Source organism: Sorex fumeus, unplaced genomic scaffold (assembly GCF_029834395.1).
Source record: "Sorex fumeus unplaced genomic scaffold, SorFum_2.1 ptg000034l, whole genome shotgun sequence".
Taxonomy (NCBI): domain Eukaryota; kingdom Metazoa; phylum Chordata; class Mammalia; order Eulipotyphla; family Soricidae; genus Sorex; species Sorex fumeus.
The window spans coordinates 17,644,152-17,662,861 of NW_026606091.1; the positions used below are offsets into that span (position 1 = coordinate 17,644,152).

General features: G+C 42.8%; 1 protein-coding gene across 1 annotated transcript in view; it reads right to left on the reverse strand.

Annotated features, from left to right (window-relative positions):
* Positions 1 to 18,710, reverse strand: part of MOB3B (MOB kinase activator 3B) — a 238,989-nt gene that overhangs the window by 40,103 nt on the left and 180,176 nt on the right. Inside the window, exon 3 of the mRNA XM_056117133.1 lies at positions 7,340 to 7,542. Within this exon, the coding sequence (XP_055973108.1) occupies positions 7,340 to 7,542 (203 nt within the window). The remainder of the gene's footprint in view (positions 1 to 7,339; positions 7,543 to 18,710) is intronic.

An 18,710-nucleotide genomic window follows, 5' to 3' on the forward strand; every position in this document is an offset into this window, starting at 1 on the left:
TCTCTTTCATTGAAAGTACTTCATTCTCAAAATATAACTCTCAGCTGGAAAACCAATCAAGCATTTATTATATATTTGGGAACATGAACAATATAGGCATACATCCTGTATACTCTCAACACTCAAAAAGTTGATAATCTGGTAGGAAACACTGATACAAATATAATGATTATCTGCTACAAGGCTATCTAGAAGAACACTAACAAGGCCAAAGACCATGGAAATTGGAAAGGATAGTTCTGCCTGCTATATGCCAGTTACTTTTTTATATTTGTTGTCTCATTTAATATATAACATTTCTTAGACACTATCCTGTGACTCACCCATTTCACTTGTATAATAATCCAATTATTATACCCATGCTATAAATGAGGGAATGGAGCTGGGAGCAGCTAAGATTCTTGCTCAAGCTGCATGCTAGTAAGTTAAAATTCCAAGGTTTGAACCTCGACAGTCAGAGCTTTGTCTTAAGCCCTCTCTGAGGCTGAGTATCTTGTTTTTAAGGAGTCTTAGAGTGCTGGCCCCTGAGTCAACATCAGATAAAAGCAGAAGTTTAAGCTTTGAGAGCAAAGACGTGGCCATACATGGTAGACACACAGTAGAGAGAAACATGAGTTGGAGTCTCAGTTGCACAGTATGGAATCCCCAGCGCTTCACTAGGAATGTCTTTCTGGAGGTGTGGGAACTCTGGGAATGCTAATGTTCTGAAGGAAAGGGCCCAGATAAATGGTGTCCTTCTGGCCTCTCACTGCATTAATTCTAAAAGAATGTAGCATTAGAATGTGAAGCTAGATGCCCGACTTCTTTGTTATCCTTCAAGGACTAAAGATGTGTGACAGTTATTTTTTTTTTTATTTTCAGACTGCGCTTGTAAATTCGCAAAAGCAAATCTTTCTAAGTCACTTAGAGCATCTGAACAACTTGATTTGTTCATAGAAGGTGATTGGATACATGCAAATTTAATAAAGTGTGCTGAGTTGATATGCCATGACTGACTTGAATATGTGTATTCCAACAAGAAACTTTGAAGTTAGGTATTCTACACTATCAAATACTATGAGCACTCATTTCAGTGATAACAGTCCACAAGTATTTTAGGACAACGGACTATAATAAATATCTAAAGATATTTATTATATAATTATCATTCTTAGAAACATGATCACTATTGTTGTCTATACTTTACAGGTCTTGGTCTGTGTGAAATAAAAATATAAATCTGACTATAAAGTATTAAAAACAATTGTCATTAGTATATAAAACATTAATCAATCTCCAACTAATTATAATTAATGAATTAAAAACTGTAGGAAGGTTTCTGTTTGAAGAAAAATATCAAGAGATATAATAGGATGGGGGTATGGAGCCGCCAGCAGGTCTATCTGTACCTGTGAGGCGAGCGCATCAGCAGCCTGATGGTGCCTTCAGAATTCCAGATGCCCCCAAATTGCTGCTGTGCCTTTGGCTAGACCCCAAAAACTTGGGGCAAAGTTTACCAAAAAAGTAAACGGCCAAAAGTTAGGTATGTGGGAGGCACACCCACAAACCACCTCTGGCTCAGCTATATAACTGGAGCTCTCTGGTTCCTGATTGAACTGTTAAATGGCCATGATCCCAGAGACGCAGAAACAAATCTCGAAATCCAATGGCTTTTTGCAGAAATGCGTCCAGTCCCTGCAGTAAGTTATAGGCGCTAGGCCACCCCAGGTGGGAATAGGTTTCGTGCCTTGGCCTGTTCCCCCTGGCAGCCCGGTGGCCGCCATCCTCCAGAGGCTACTGGACAGTCAGGTTTGGGTCCACAGTGACAAGACACATGGGGCCTAATGGGATGGGGGTGGAGCCAGCCTTTTCCTCCTTGTCCCAACAAGACCCCAACTCGCCGCCCACGAACTGCCTCTCTGGCTCCTGATCAATCTGTTTAATGGCCATGATCCCAGAGACTCAGAAACAAATCTTGAAACCCAGCGACTTTTGGCAGAAATGCATCCAGACTATGCAGTAGGTTACTGTTGCCAGGCCACCCCAGCGGCAAAAGGGTGCTGTCCCTCCACCTGCTCCCCCTTGGCAGCTCAGTGGCTGCCAACTGCCAGAGGCCATTGGGCAGTTAGGTTTGGGCCCACAGTGACGAGACACGTGGGGCTTCATGGGATAAGGGTGGAGCCAGCCCTTTCCTCCCCACCCCAATGAGACCCCGAGTTGCTGCCCACTAATGGCCTTTCTGGCTCCTGATCAAGCTGCTTAACAGCCATGATCCAAGAGACTCAGGAAAAAATCTCGGAACCCAGCAGGTTTTAGCAGAAATCCTCCAGATTTAATTGTTAAAATTTCAGAATTTCAAAATCATGCAGCCACTACTGCAGCCACACGACATCATATGTTATTCATAATGAGCAATAGAAAACAAATAGTCTACTGTTGCCTTTTCAGCAGATCTGAGTGTTGGGGTAAAATCCCAAATAATAACATTGGATCTGGTGTCAAAATATTGCATGTAATCAAAGTAGAGAGAGAGAGAGAGAGTAATGAGGAAATCATCTGCCCCACAGGTAGGGGGAGAGTGTGGGATGGGGTATACTTTGTTTTTTGGTGGCGGAGAATGGGCACTGGTGAAGGTACGGGTGTTTCATTGTATGACCGAGACTTAACCCAAAAAGCTTTGTAACTGCTCTCACAGTGATTCAATAAATAAAATTATAAAAAATATAAAAAAAAAGAAATGTTATAGGCAGAAATAATTAAAAAATGGATACCCCTTGTCTTACTTCCACTGCCAAGAATTGTGGCTAATTTAATATAAAATGTTCTCAGTACTTCAAGAATCTTATATCTGTTTAGGTTGCTTAGGGCTGGAACAATAAACAAGGGAAGGTATTTGGCTTGCATTTGGCTGAGCTGGGTTCCATCCCCGGCATCCTATATGTTCCCCTGAGCCAGGAGTAATTCCTGAGTGCAGAGCCAGGAGTAAGCTTTGAACATTGCTGGGTGTGACCCAAAAAGAAAAAAAAAACGTTGCATTATTCAGGACTTTTCTGTGCCTCTGACTTTTTTTTGTCTTTTTAAAAATAATTTTATTTATTGAATCACCGTGAGAGCAGTTACAAAGCTTTTGGGTTTAAGTCTCGGTCATACATGAAACACCTGTCCCTTCAGTAGTGCCCATTTTCCATCACCAAAACCCCCAGTATACCTCCCATTCCACACCTTCCCCCTACCTGTTGGGCAGATGATTTCCACATTACTCTCTCTCTACTTTGATCACATTCAATATTTTGACACCAGAGCCACCATTATTATTTGGGATTTTACCACAACACTCAGATCTGTTGAAAAGGCAACAGTAGACAATTTGATTTCTATTGCTGGCTATAAATAACATATGATTTTGAAATTCCGAAATTTTAACAATTAAATCTGGAGGGATTTCTGCCAAAACCTGCTGGGTTCCGAGATTTGTTCCCGAGTCTCTGGGATCATGGCCATTAAGTAGCTTGATCAGGAGCCAGAGAGGCCATTCAAGGGCGACGACTCAGGGTCTGGTTGGGGCTGGGTGGAAAGGGCCGGCTCCACCCCCATCCTGTGTCTCGTCACTGTGGGCCCAAATCTGACTGTCCTATGGTTTCTGGAGGATGATGGCCACTGATCCGCCAAGGGGAAGTAAACACCCTTCCCCCCCTGGTGACAGTAACCTACTGCGGGGTCCAGACACATTTCTGCCAAAAGCCGCTGGGTTTCGAGATTTGTTTTGAGTCTCTGGGATCATGACCGTTAAGCATTTTGATCAGGAACCAGAGAGGCCATAACTCCAATTATATAGCTGAGCCAGAAGTGGTTTGTGAATGTGTCTCCCACATAACTAACTTTTGGCAGTTTACTTTCTTGGTAAACTTTGCCCCAAGTTTTTGGAGTCTGGCGAAAGGCACAACAGCAATTTTGGGGCATCTGGAAGTCTGAAGGCACCATCAGGCTGCTGATGCACTCGCTGCATAAGCACAAATTGACCTGTTGGCGGCACCATACCCCCAGCCTCCGACTCTTAAGGCAGCTCCTGGCACTGCCAGGTATTATAATGCCTGGGGTCACTTTTCAGTAACAGAAAATAAGTGAGTGTTTTGATGACTAAGGAAGTCCTTCTCTGACTTCTGGAGCAATAGCAAAGCTGATAGGGCGTTTGCCTTGCATGCGGCCGATCTGGGTTCGATTCTCAGAATCTCAGATGGTCTCTTGAGCACCGCCAGGAGTAATTCCTGAGTGCAGAGTAACCTCTGTGCAACGCCGGGTGTTACCCAAAAAAGAAAAACAAAAACAAAAAAGTCCTTCTCTATTGACTCTCTACTCTCAAAATGGCCCGACAAAAACACTTGTTGTTCTGCAAATAAAGAAATTGCCTTCCAGCTCCAGTAATTCACCCTGATGTTTTGCTCCTTCATTTAGCTCAGTGGAACCCAAATCCCACAAGCTTAAGAGAGGCTCATCTTTATGATGAACCTTTGGGAAAGGTGTTTTGCTCCCTCCTGACGTGTTCATAGGAAGAGAACTTAAACTCCTCGAAATCAGATGCATGTTCTCACAGGTTCACGTAGTACTTCCTTCTCCACTCAGTAAATTTCATAACCCAAATCAACTCTTTCCCATTGTCCTAAAACATTTTCTGAAATCAGCTTCATCAACTCTTTCCCAGTCCTTTCATTCCTTTAATAAGAGCTGATAGCCTAACTATCTCTTCTTGTGTGGCGATTTTACCTTCAGCCCACTTTATATAAGACAAACCAACAAAATTAAACCATGACACATTTGAGCTATTTTCGATACTATCATCATCTATCTAACTAAATTCAAAGACAATTCAATTTCTGTCCCCCAAGAACTTTCTAGGAAGCTGTTGTCAAGAAAATGAGCTCTTCTTTAGGCAATGCTCTCTCAGCCACACCCAAAAAAGTCTTCCTTCATTTAGAACTCTTGGGTAATGCAAAGAATATTAGCACAGAGGGTAGGGCATTTGCCTTGCACATGGCCGACCTGGGATCAATTCCTCTGTCCCTCTCAGAGAGCCCGGCAAGCTACTGAGAGTATCCCGCCCACACCGCAGAGCCTGGCAAGCTCCTCGGGGAGTATTGGATATGCCAAAAACAGAAACAAGTCGCACAATGGAGACATTACTGGTGTAATGTCACTCAAGCAAAAGGATGAACAACAGGAGGACAGTGCAACAGTGCTACAGTACTCTCATAGTATAATAATAGATTCTAGAGATAATATATCTAAAACCTACCTATCTATTTTGCCAGATATAGGTATTGAGCTGTATTGAATCAGTCCTTCATTTTTTTGCAGTTTGCTTCTTTAACAGCTGGAGCCTTGCTGACTCTAGAGGAAGTGACATACTCAGTGCTACTTAATCCTTAGAGAGAGTAAACAACTTGCCCTCCAGCTCAGAAATCACCAGCAATACACACCCACCTCAGACAACAACTCTCTCAGCATCCTACACTTAGGGCTATTAATTCCCCTGTCTTAATCATCAGAGATCCAAGTCGGAGCCAACTCGGGACAGTCCCTATGCCCCAGAGCCCAAGCAAAATTATTCAAATTAGTCCATCTTAAACCTGTTTATCCTGTCCTCCTGTTTCTTCCCAGAGGAATGGTAATAAAGGCTGTTGCCCATGTTTTCCCAGGAGCCTCTGCTTTCAAGGGCTTCTTATGTGGTCCTTGTGCCATGTCTTTTGGTCTGTTGGCCTTAATGTATGTGAATAATAGCAATATTTATATTAAAAAAGAAGACAGCATTTATACAAGGGAGGACACACTAACAAAAAGGAAAGCCTGGCCCCTGATTTCTGGTTATTATTCAAATGAACTTAGATTCAATGTTCTTTTAGCAATATTTAGCCAAACTGCCTATTACCTATTTTCTATGATTTTACTATTAAAATCTACATCACAGTGAAAAAGAAAAGTAGAAATGGCTGTGATAAGGGCATCCACAGAGGATACCTCATAGCACAGAGGGAGAGGTTCTGAGGAATCCTTGATTTCAAAATCACACATTGAATCTAATGGTAAAAGGTAAAGGTAAAGGCCCTCCTGTTGTTCGTGGATTTGCTCGAGTGGGCCCAGTAACGTCTCCATTGGAGACTTTGTTGTTACTGTGTCTGGCATATCGAATACGTCACGGGGAGCTTGCCAGGCTCTGCTGTGCGGGCGAGATACTCTCGGTAGCTTGCCGGGCTCTCCGAGAGGGGCGGAGGAATCGAACTTGGGTCGGCCATGTTGGCTGTGTGTAAGGCAAACGCCCTACCGCTGTGCTACCACTCCAGCCCAGAGTCTAATGGTAAAAACTATTTTTAAAGATGCTGGAACAATATACAGAAGGTAGGGTGTTTGCCTTGTATGTGGCCACCCCAAGTTCGATCGCTGGAATGCCATATGGTCTGTGAGCACTGCCAGGAGTTATCCTTTAGTACAGTGCACAGAGTAAGCCCTGAGCACCGCCAAGTATGGTCCCACAACAGATATTTATGAAGGGGGAAAACACTGTTCTCTACCAACAGAAAACGAGGTGTTTATTAAATGTGCTGGATTCAAATATATTCTATTCAAAGTGTATCAGAGGAGATTCTCTATGAAAGGCATACAGATGTATGAAGTATATATGTATGCAGTCTCACTCAAGGGCTTATGTCTGTCCTTCTAGAGTAAGAGTTACTCAAAGGCAGTTTGACTTGACTTCTTATGTTTAGCAGCTGGTGGTAGGCACTTATTTACTGAAGGAAGATGGGTTACTGGTCATTTCTGAATAACAGGTACAGTTGTAGACTTAGAAATTTTTGTGCTTGGGTTTCAGTTATACAATGATCAAGTACCCAACCCTCCACCAGTGCCCATTCTCCACCACCACTAATCCCAGTGTTCCTCCCACACCCATCCCCACATCCCACCCTGCCTCTGTGGCAGGGCATTCCCTTTTGTTCACTCTCTCCTTTTGGGTGCTGTGGTTTGCAAAAGAGAAATTGAGTGGCAATCATGTTTGGTAAGGCATGAAATAGGTGACCCATTTTAGAGTTGAAAGTTAAAGCTACTGCCTCTGACTCAAATCACTACAATCCCACTAACATTCTGTCTTCTCTCAGAGAGAAATTTAAGACCCTTATTTGGGGAGAGTGGGGGAGGCAGTTTCCTTGGCGTTTAACTGACCTCCAAATCCTGCCGAAATCTGTAATGCTCCAGCTTACGGCTAGCCTCCAGTACCATGTGTGGTGGGTCTGGGCAGTGCACTGTGATAACTAGTTAAAATCCTTGGGGCAATGTAACTTGGAGACCATCACTGCATGAGGACACTTACCAAGGGCTCTAGCTCCTTGCGGTCTATGAGATTCATCTCTGTGACAAAGTAATAGAAGTGTTTGTAGCAGGTGTTGACGTGGGCCTCTGCACCCATCACAATGACCCGGTCGAAGTGGTGGATGTAGACATGGACAAAGACCCGGAAAAGGCGACAAAGGATCTTCTTGCAGATCTGAAGGAAGTTCTTTGGGAAGGGAACACCTAAGGAAGAAGGGAGAGAGGAAATCAAATCATCATGGTAAAGCTTTGGCGGCCTTGGAGCAGGTGTATGAGGCTAGTGAATGCTCCAGAACCTGAACTTTCCAGCAAATCTGCAGATATCTAGGTCTGTGTGGGCAACTGTGTCACAATGATAAAGTGGCTAAAGGGGTGAACTTAAATGCCAACCATGGCCAGAGAAAGAGAGGAAGAAATGAATGAGGAAGTCCAAGCCTTTTCTCATCTATCTATCTGTCTGTCTGTCTATCTATCTATCTATCTATCTATCTATCTATCTATCTATCTAGGTTTTAGGGCCACACCCAGGGATGCTCAGGGTTTATTACTGACTCTGTGCTCTAAGATTACTCCTGGTGGGACTCAGGGGACCGTACATGGTGCCAGGGATCAAACCTGCATCGAGTACATGCAAGGAAAGTGCTCCTACCTGCTCTAGTGTCTCTCCAGCCCAGCTCTTATTACTATTATTATTTTTTTGGTGCAGTTGTAAGGTAAAGGTAAAGGCCCTCCCGTTGATCGTCGATTTGCTCGAGCGGGCCCAGTAACGTCTCCATTGGAGACTTTGTTGTTACTGTATCTGGCATATCGAATACTCTCGGTAGCTTGCCGGGGGTGCAGTTGAATATGCAGAAATATTTTTTATATATATTAGTATATATATATATATATACTATATGTATATATATATATATTAGTATATATATATATATATATATACTCTTGGGCTGATGTGAGAGTAGTGATTGTAGATCACTTGCTCTGCTTTTCAAAGTCCTGGGTTCAATCACTGGCACCTTCTCAAAATAAAATAAGTGGTACCTTCTAATGTCACTTTGATTTTTCATCTACAAAGAGAAAAAACTGGGGTCCTAATAAGACTTCCTTGCATTATCACAGGTCTTAACACTAGTAAAATCCTTAGAATAGTAATCACTCACTAAGTAGAAATTATAATACCCCTTCTCTTATGAAGATAAGATTTGGAATACTTTACTGCTATAAGGAAAATAACCTTGAAAGGAAAGACAGACTAGGCCAGCAGATTTAAACAGAATTGCAGTGCCGTGCTCAGAATAGGCCTCTGGTTCTCAAGAAGCCAAAGCCTGGTATTCTGCTTCTGCAGGCTCCCAGTGGCAGCTATCTAGTGAGAGACACTTGTTACAGGATCCCCTGGTAATCCCTGGGACTCCAGGGAAGGAGGAGAAAGGGTGGCACCAAAGGCAGCTGGCACTGAGGCCAGATCTGCTTTCTCAGGGCTCATCAATGAAAAGGACTTTTTCCTTCACAAAGTGGCAACATATCAAATGAAGCAAGGGAGAGACCAGGATACAGCTTGCCAGCTGACAAGCAAGATATGCTGGATATTGGGGGTAAGTGTCAAGTAAATATGCAGAGACGGTGGCAGGCAGCCCTGCACATAGCTTATGGGCTATCTTCTCTGTTGAAAGCGGGGCAGGCGAGCACACAGCAGTGAAGAAAATTGGCCGGTAGGCTCCACAACTCCTGGAGAATTCTCCAGGCCCCATACTGAGTCGATATCACCGGGAGGTCCCAGATGGGGTAGGTGCTGTCTCCCCACCTTTTCCAGATGGAATCCTGGCGACCGTGAGCTTCTATAAGCATGGCTCCGGTATGCGGGTACCAGGACTATTCTTCTGAACCTCACGGCCGCTTAAGCGCGATGCTTCCTGATATGCAAAGTGACCAATTGAAAGTAAATGATCTAGCGTTTGTCCCAGAAAGACAGGCTTGAATGGTGGTGGGAAAATCTGAGCAAAATATAATGCCCAACCAAAATGCATCTGGACTGTGCATTTAACTACGGTGCTATGCCGCCCTGGGCAGGGAAGGGTGTTTGTCCCTTCACCTGTCCCCCCTTGCGGTGGTGGCATGGTGGCCTCCATCTTTTAGAGATGGTAATGAACAGCCAGGTATGAGATTGCATTGACGAGGCACGAGGGACCTCGTAGGATGGGGGGTTGAATCGGCCCTGCTCCCTGTCATGACAATGCCCTGGGTTGCCACCCACAAATGCCTCCTCTAACTCCTGAATGACCATGATCCCAGAGGCACACAAACCAATCTCAGAACCCAGGGGCTTTTGGCAGTAATCCCTCTATGCTTATTACTAAAATATCAGAAATCCAAATTCACATGACCGTTATTGTGGCCACACAACACCATATGCTCTTCATAATCATTAATAGAAAACAAATTATCTAATGATATCTTTTTGGCAGGTCTGAATGTTGGGGAAAATTCCAAATAATAATATTGGGTCTTTTGTCATAATATTGATTGTGATCAATGTAGAGGGAGAGAGAGAGAGAGAGTAAAGTGGAAATCTTCCACACAGGTGGGGGTGGGCAGAAAGGGGGGTATACTGGGGTTCTTGGTGGTGGAAAATGTGCACTGGTGAAGGAACAGGTGTTTGATCATTGTATGACTGACCGAGACTTAAACTGAAGGGCTTTGTGACTGTTCTCACAGTGATTCAATAAAAAAAGGGGGGGGGCAAGCAAAACCACTGCCATAGCCTAGGAGAGGGGAGAGGGCAGCTTTTCTCAACTGACAACCTGACGGTTGTCCTTGTGGCCCCAATGATGAGGATAGAAGGCCACAGGAAGAAAACAAGTTGGAAGGGGACCACCCTCTGGAGATGCTGCAATGATGAGGTCTGGTAACAGTTTCAAATGTAAATGAGGGGTGCTATTTGTTTGCTTTAAAAAGGTAGATTTCAGAGGGAGAGGGCTTTGGATGCTGGATGTTGAGTAGTTTTTCTTTTTCTTTTTTTCTTAAAGGGGGCAGTCTGCCAAATAAGTTTGGGAAGTTCTGGTTTAGCTTTTAAAGAAACCTTAAGTGATGGAATGTCTTCAATAGAGAAGTGGTTCTTTTATTATTTATTTATTGGTTTGGGGGCCACACCCAGCTGGGCACAGGTTCTTTGCACAAGGGGTCACTCCTGGCAGGGCTTGAGGGACCATATGTGATGCCAGGGATTGAATCCATATATGCCACATCAAGGCAAGTGCCTCATCCACTGTACTGTCTCTCCAGTCCCAGTGGTGGTCCCTTTAGAAGGGGAATCCTGTAACTCATCTAGTGACAATGCCAGAGCTGATGTATGTTACATCTATAAACTTTCTGGAAAGAAGTTTTGACTTGGGTTTGGAGCGATAGCACAGCGGCAGGGCGTTTGCCTTGCACGCAGCCAACATGGCCGACCCGAGTTCGATTCCTCCGCCCCTCTCGGAGAGCCCGGCAAGCTACCGAGAGTATCTCGCCCGCTCGGCAGAGCCTGGCAAGCTCCCCATGATGTATTCAATATGCCAAACACAGTAACAACAAAGTCTCCAATGGAGACGTTACTGGGCCTGCTCGAGCAAATCGATAATCAATGGGAGGGCCTAAGTCAAAAACCAATGATAGAAAGGCTCTGAAGCAAGGTGAAACACAATTAATTGTGCCAGGTTACTGAGTTAAAAGTTGCAGTTCTGGGATAGGGATCAAAATATGCATGGTTCTCAAATCCAAAAGACCAGGTTATATTTGGAGTGTGACTCTCTCTCTCAATAATAGATGCACAATTGGAATGCTAAACACAATGAAGTATCTAGAGGATATTCTTCCATGGCACTGAAATCTAATTTATAACAGGAAACAGGGAGGACAAAGAAGAGTGAAAATGTCCATATCCTGCAGGAATCACAGATCCAAGATGATAAGAAGTCAGCCTTTAGGTTTGTTTCTTCCCAGAAAAAATGTATTTCTCTGCCCATGACTGAGGACTGTGGGCATGGGTCTTAGAGCAAAAGCCTGTATTTACTTTGCACTTACTGTGTTCTAGTGATGGTGTCAGGTACTTTACATGGATTAGGTGTCTGTTCTCAGAATAACCTTGATTAGATACTATTATCAATTCCACTTCACTGATGAGGAAACAGACTCAGTAAAATGTAGTTGCTGCCTAAGATCTCCCAGCTGGCAAAGAGTAGAAGAAAAAAAGGGACTGGACCAGCTCCGTCTAATTCCCAAGACCTTAGTACCTACCTATACCACCCTGGAGTTCTAAGTGGATGGTCTGGGGTTATACACATCCCTTCAGCTCTGTGACCCTTCTGGATGCGGGCTGGAAGGAGGGCTGAACACCTTCATGTGTGCTTACCTTTATCTTTTCCCAGTTCCAACCTCAGGGAGCTCACCAGCTAAGGGACATGGGGGTTTCAGCAGTGTCAGTTCACTTGCTTGACCTTTCAAGTCAGCCCCACAACCCACACTACCTTTAGGCAAGTCAAAATCTAGAGCACATAGGATTGTTCAGTTTCCAGATTCCTCAGATGGTCCTCAAGCTTCACTCCCACACTCACCCTTGTCATCAACTCAGCTCTTGGCTCTGCCCTTCATTCCAGACCTGATTTCAGGCCTTGTCTCTGGCCTAGTTTGCCTCTTGCTTTTTCCCTCTTGTTTTATGACTCGAAAATTTCTTTAGAGTAGTTAAAAATAGTTGGTTTTAGAGTATGGGAGATTGCATTTAAAAAATATATCTTATCTACCTCTACCATTTACTCCCCATACTTGCAAAATATTTCATCACTCTATTTTATGATTAAGTAGGGAAAAAAAGAAAACCACAAATAGGTACTCTGTGCCTTTTGTAATGTCTCACATGGAATGGGAACTTTGGATCCAGGTTCTTATTTTACTATTTCACACCTAGACTGTTTAGGTAAAAAGGACCTGAGACTCTCTAAATTGAGTCTGATTCAGAATCTCTATGGAATTGGACCTGGCATTTATACCATTTCCTCATCTACTTGTCATTTACTTTAAAAAGGTAAAAATGGCAAATGGTTTAAGTCAGGACAAGTTCTCTGTTGACTGCAGACCAATTCTGGAAGTTGGGAAAAGGTTGGAAGTTCGAGTGAGCCAAGAACTGAAGCAGGTTCTCTGCTAAGCCAGAGATAAAACCATAACACACAGTGTACAGTGTAGGGTAAAGAACAAGAAAGTCCTGGGTGGTAGTGGGGGGGGAGGAAATGGTTCAAAGTATTGGAGTGTATGCTTTGCAGGCAGGAGTCGTGGGTTTAGTTCTTAACGCTACATGGTCCTCTGAGCACTGTGACAAGAATAACAACTGAGTACTGCTGGTGTGAAACAAATCCACCAACCCCAACTTGGCATTCAGAAAATCCATTTAATATTGTTAGGATGACTAGGAGGCTAATTTTATAGTCTACATACTACCTTAAACATTTTCTCTCTCTCTTCCCTCCCAGATACTTAGATTAAGTGTGATTGGATTGTGTGTGTGTGTGTGTGTGTGTGTGTGTGTGTGTGTGTGTGTAAGTAAACCATCATTGGAATCTGGGAAATGGAAATGGGAGAGATCTCCCCTCTGGATGTAGAGAGCTGGATCCCTTCAGAGGGCTACAGACCTCTCCCTCATTCTACATATTTGACCTTTGAGCTGCAAGAGGCCAAGATCCAGCCCTGCCACTCCGCTCATTTCTCTGACAGGTCCAAGGAACTAGTTTGCAAATACTAAGTAGTGGAAGATTTAAAAAAATCTTGCTAGTCCTCCTAAGATGTCTCCAATTTCTGTTAAATAACCCAAACAATGGGAGCCCTGGATGTTGGATTTGTGAATGTGTGATATCCCTCAATCCCAGGAACAACAGAATAGTGGTACTATTACTTCAATTAAGATCAAACAAATAAACAAACATGAAGGAACTTAGTTCTGTTCAATCATCTGCATAGTTCCACAGCTCCAGGGAAGTAGAGTAGGAACTTAGTTCCAAAATGCAGGTTCTTTTCTTCCACCTTCTGTTAGTACTACCAGGATAAAAGTGGGTTGAAAATCTGACTCTTGTTCATATGCTTCTATTTATTTGTGTTATGCTTTTTTTGTATGCCTTTGTTGATTGATTGATTGATTGATTGATTGATTTTTGGTGTGTGTGTGTGTGTGTGTGTGTGTGTGTGTGTGTGTGGCAGAGGAGCACACCTGGTAGTGCTCTGAGGTTATTCTAGACTCTGTGATGAGAGATGGCTCCTGTGCAAAAAAGCACAGTAAAAATGACATCTGTACCTATATGTTCATTGCAGCACTGTTCACATTAGCCAAAATTTGCAAACAACCCAAGTGCCCTAGAACAGATGACTGGTTAAAGAAATTTTGGTACATCTACACAATGGAATACTATGCAGCTGTTAGGAGAGATGAAGTCATGATATCTGCTTATAAATGGATAAAACTGGAGAGTATCATGCTAAGTGAATGAGTCAGAAAAAGAGGGACAGTATAGAAGGACTGCACTCATTTGTGGAATATAAAATAACATAACATGAAGCTCACACCTAAGGGCAGTAGATACATAGGCCAGGAAGACTGCTCCATAGCTGGAAGACTGCCTCATGAGCAAAGGGGAGAAGGCAGCTAAAATAGAGAAGGGATCACTAAGAAAATGGCTGGAGGAACTGGTCAGGATGGAAGATGTGTGCAGAAAATAAAGGACCAAACATGATAACCTCTCAGGGTCTGTATTGCAAACCATAATGCCCAAAAGTAGAGAGAGATTATGGGTAATATTGTCTGCCATGGAAGCAGGAGGAGGGTGGGAGGGTGGGAAAGGGGGAGTATGTGGTGGGGAATGTGCACTGGTGGAGGGATGGGTGTCTGATCATTGTGTGATTGTAACCCAAACATGAAAGCTTGCAACTATCTCACAGTAATTCAATAAAAGAAATAAATACGAGAGAGAGACAGACAGAGAGAGAGAGAGAGAGAGAGAGAGAGAGAGAGAGAGAGAGAGATATGGTTCCTGTCCTGATGGTGCTTGGGGAACCAGGAAGGGCTGGAGAATCAAACGCTGGTCTCCTATATGCATGGATTCAGCTCTCTGAGGTATCTCTTGGATCCAGGAACTTGATGTTCAAGATCACCATTTTAAAACCTGGACTTAGCTCAGTAGTTAAGTTCTTAGAAGGAATTTTAAAATGTAAGCCAGTTTTAAGTGCATAAAACACAAGGGACATAAAATTTGAAAGGCCAATGAATGACCTCAAATGGACAAAGGGATAAGTCTAAGTACAAGGCATCACTGATGTGGTCAGGACCAAATCCAACCCTCTCCTTGTACGTCTGCTTCACTTAAGAGCGTAACAGAGGCTTGAATCTCTACTTGAGTATCTCCCAAAGTGTTTTAAAAATACCAAGAGACACATGGTGAAAAAAAGAGTGTTGTGGCTTTTTTCCCCCCAAGCCCCATTGTTCTCTCTTAAAAATCTCTCTCTCTCTCTTGCTTGCTCTCTCTTACTCGCTCTCTCTCCCCCTCTTTTTCTTTCTCTGTTTCTCCTTTCACATATCTCTATATTTCTTTTTAATAAAACTACTGCTTTGCAAAAAATAAAAAAGAAGGGAGAAAGAAAGAAAAATGAACAAAGAAAGAAAGGAAGGAAAAGAAAAGAAAGAGAAAGGAAGGAAGGAAGGAAGGAAGGAAGGAAGGAAGGGAGAGAGAAAGGAAGGAAGGGAGAAAGTGTGGTAAGTTCCAGTATATTTGCAAAAAATGCTACTTTCATAGACATTTTATACACTAAACACAGAAAAGTATATGAGAATTCCTGGAGCATAAAGTCGCATTTAATTCTGGAACCTCCTTTCTCCCATAATATTTATTGGTTTCAAACTCCCTCCTGAGGTTTCATTTCTATTATCTATTTAAAAAAATCAATGCAAGTGGATTTGAGTCTCTAAGCATTAGTTTCCTCATCTTGAAAGAAACAGGGATGCCAACGTTATTTGTAGCTCCAGAGTTGTTGTGAGGATTAATAAATAAAATACGTACATATAAAAGGTTTTGCCTCATACATCACAGGTAGTAAGCACTCTCTTGTGAATTGACAGTTTAAGTATCTTATGGACTAAATATTCTTTGGAACATAGTCTGGAACTAAATTCCAATCCCAGCACACAGTATCCCAGTACATGGCCCTAGCACACTGCAGCAATAACAACAGAAAATAAGGGAAGGGGAGGAAAAGTTATAAAAAAAAAATTTCCTACTCCAAGTTTATTTTCAAAAAGGCAGTCTTCACATGAATGTATCAATTCTAAACTTGCGAAGAAGTTACAGTGGCAAGCATTCAATAAATACTGAGCTCTATTCTTATCTGTATTATCTTCCACAAATTTCTCAGGCTTATCTCTTCAATATGATTTAAATCTCCAGATCATAGGAACTAATTTTTTATTTTGAATTTACTTTTGAAAATACCTGCATGGGGCTAGGTAAGAAATATGGACCAATCAAAACTGAGTCATAAAATAGCAGTGATTGTAATTACCTAGTCAACATGTGAATTCACCATCACCTTTGGAGGAAGGAGAAAAACATACAGCAGATAGTTTGTGTCGCTCTTCCCCCCCACGGCCCCCTTAGTCTTGATAAGATTCTGGCAAGGAAAGCTACCCTGCTTTGGTAAGAAAGGCGTAGAACTCTCTAATATCTGATAAGAACTTGATCTCTTTTGGAGGTTGGTAAACAGAATCCAGAATGTCTCTCTCTTTAGCTTTAAAAATCTCCCTATTGGCCTTTTCAGTCTAGCTTTTCCAGGTAGTGACAGTTAATTTTCAGTCACTGTATTCAATGAGAAAGTTAATGTCAGACAATATTAACCCTCAGTCTTAACTGAAATAGATTACATGTCTGAAGGATTTGGAGTTAAACTTTGACAACTCTTGGAAGAACCCAGACCAACCACCCCACCACAATTTCAGACAGATAAGAATTGGCGATATAAGAAACAACCTTTGATCAGTAGATATATAACTGATTTGAGTCTGAGGATATCCCCTCCCTCTATCCTATTTTGAGCCACGTCCCACGACTCTCACATTCAAGTTGGGAATGAGTCCCAGAAGTTTATCACAAATGAGAAAGTATATGCAGATGAGTGTTCCATAAAAAGGTAATAAATACCAAGTGTTCAAGAATGACCTTTGGGTCCTGTATTGTGATCAGGTCTCTGCTAATGGAATTAGCACCCCTAAACTAGGGCAAGGGTGAGCTCAGATTCCAGAGGAAGGTAGGAAAGATGCCTGGGTCTCGGAGGTCAGAATCCCCAACCAATCTTACTCAGAGGTGGTTCTACAAATATTTGCTCAGCAATTAGATTTAATACAAGGCACCAAGTTTGCCAGCTGATTGGGTCAAAGAGGAAGCAGGTCAGAGAGTTAGATGAGCCTGCAGGGCTTGGAGTTTCTCCTGAAGGTCTGACAAGCCGACCCGCCCCACAGTTCTGCCTCTGTGGCTTATGAAGACTTTGTGCTCGGCTGGGAACCAGCATCTGACAGAGCCCTGCAGATTTTATGAATGTGTCTCACCACAATGTTCTGATCTCCAAGCCACATTCAGTGTGAGAGCTAAATCGAGCGTGGAGGATAATAATTTCTCTGGGGCCCCATGCAGCTTCCCTTTCATCTTTGACTTAGCAAATTTCCTTTCTCTCAAAAAAAATTTTTTTAATAAAAGTTCCAGTAATTTCTGAGCTTCAATCCATTTCTTTTTGTCTCCCTCTCCATTCTCCTCCCTTGTACTAAGTCCTCAGATGCCCTATTCAATCATTCTTTTTGGGCCACCTTTCAAAAAAAAATGTCATCTAAAAATGACTTGTCTTTTCTCTTTTACCCTGCTATGGAGGCCTCAAGGGGAGAGATGTCCCTCAGAAAAAGAAGAAATGCAATGGATGACAGGGACACAAACAAAGGTTCCAAAGTCCAGTAAGGCCCAGGGGGCATTTTCTGAGCTAACTCCTGCTCATTTCCTCTCTTCTTGGAATACAAGATACAGTGCATGAGGATGTGACTCTGCAGGGCTGGTCCTGATGTGGAGAAATGGAGAGTAAGAGCTGAAAGGGAATTTCCAGGCAGAGGAGAGAACTGCTTCCCCCAAATCTCAGGTTGCGCAGCAACTGATGAATTATTTCACCTCACCACTTACCTGTCAAATGTTTCTCCTTTCTCTAGTGCTCAGTTTAAAGCCCACTTCCACCCTCGACAGAGATTTCCTGGCCACTACTATCCTGCTCCTGAAATTTTCCTGAGCACGGTCACTTATATGTGGGACTCCCTGGCACAGACCTGCCACCCACTCTACATCACAAATTCTCAGAGAGCAGGCTCCTCACAAAGGGATCCTTCCTACCTACCACAGAGCCCAGAGCAGGAGGGAGTGTGTAAAATCACATTCTTGCAGGCCTTCTACGTATTCTAAAATATCAAAGCTCCACAATTCCAAAAAATTAGAAATTGAGCTCCCACTTGACCCAGCAATACCATACATACCTGGGAATATATCCCAGAGAGGCAAGAAAGTATAGTTGAAGTGACATCTGCACTCGTTTGTTCATTGCAGCACTTTTTACAATAGCCAGAATCTGGAAAAAAACCTGAGTGCCCGAGAACAGATGACTGGTTAAAGAAACTTTGGTACATCTACACAATGGAGTACTATGTAGCTGTTAGAAAAGACAAAATCATGAAATTTACATACAAGTGGTACTACATGGAAAGTATCATGCTAAACAAAATGAGTCAGAAACAGACAGACAGACATAGAAAGATTGCATTCATCTGGGGAACATAAAGTAATAAAATAGGAGACTAACACCCAAGAATAGCTGAGATAAGTACCAGGAGGTTTACTCCATGGCTTGGAGGCCAGCCACACATGTTATACAGTTATACACAAATTATTGTATAACTGAAACCCAAGCACAAAAATTTGTAAGTCTACAACTGTACCTCATGGTGTTTCACTAATAAAAATTAAAAAAACAAAACAAAAACAAAACATCAAAGCTCCAGAGAACAGACTGGCTCAGGAATACTGGCAGTGTGAAAGGGGTCTAGATTCAAGGTTGCGTAATTTCAGAGACTATTTCCATGCTGCCAGGAAAGTGTGCAGGGTTCTCAGAGTTCCTTTCACCTCATTCCAATCACCAAAGCAGAACTAGGGGAGCCAGACTTGTTAAAAGACTAAGGTGGAGGGCCGGAGTGATAGTACAGTGGGTAGGGTGTTTGCCTTGCATGCAGCCAACCTGAGTTCAATCACCAGCATTCCATATGGTCCCTCGAGCAACACCTGGAA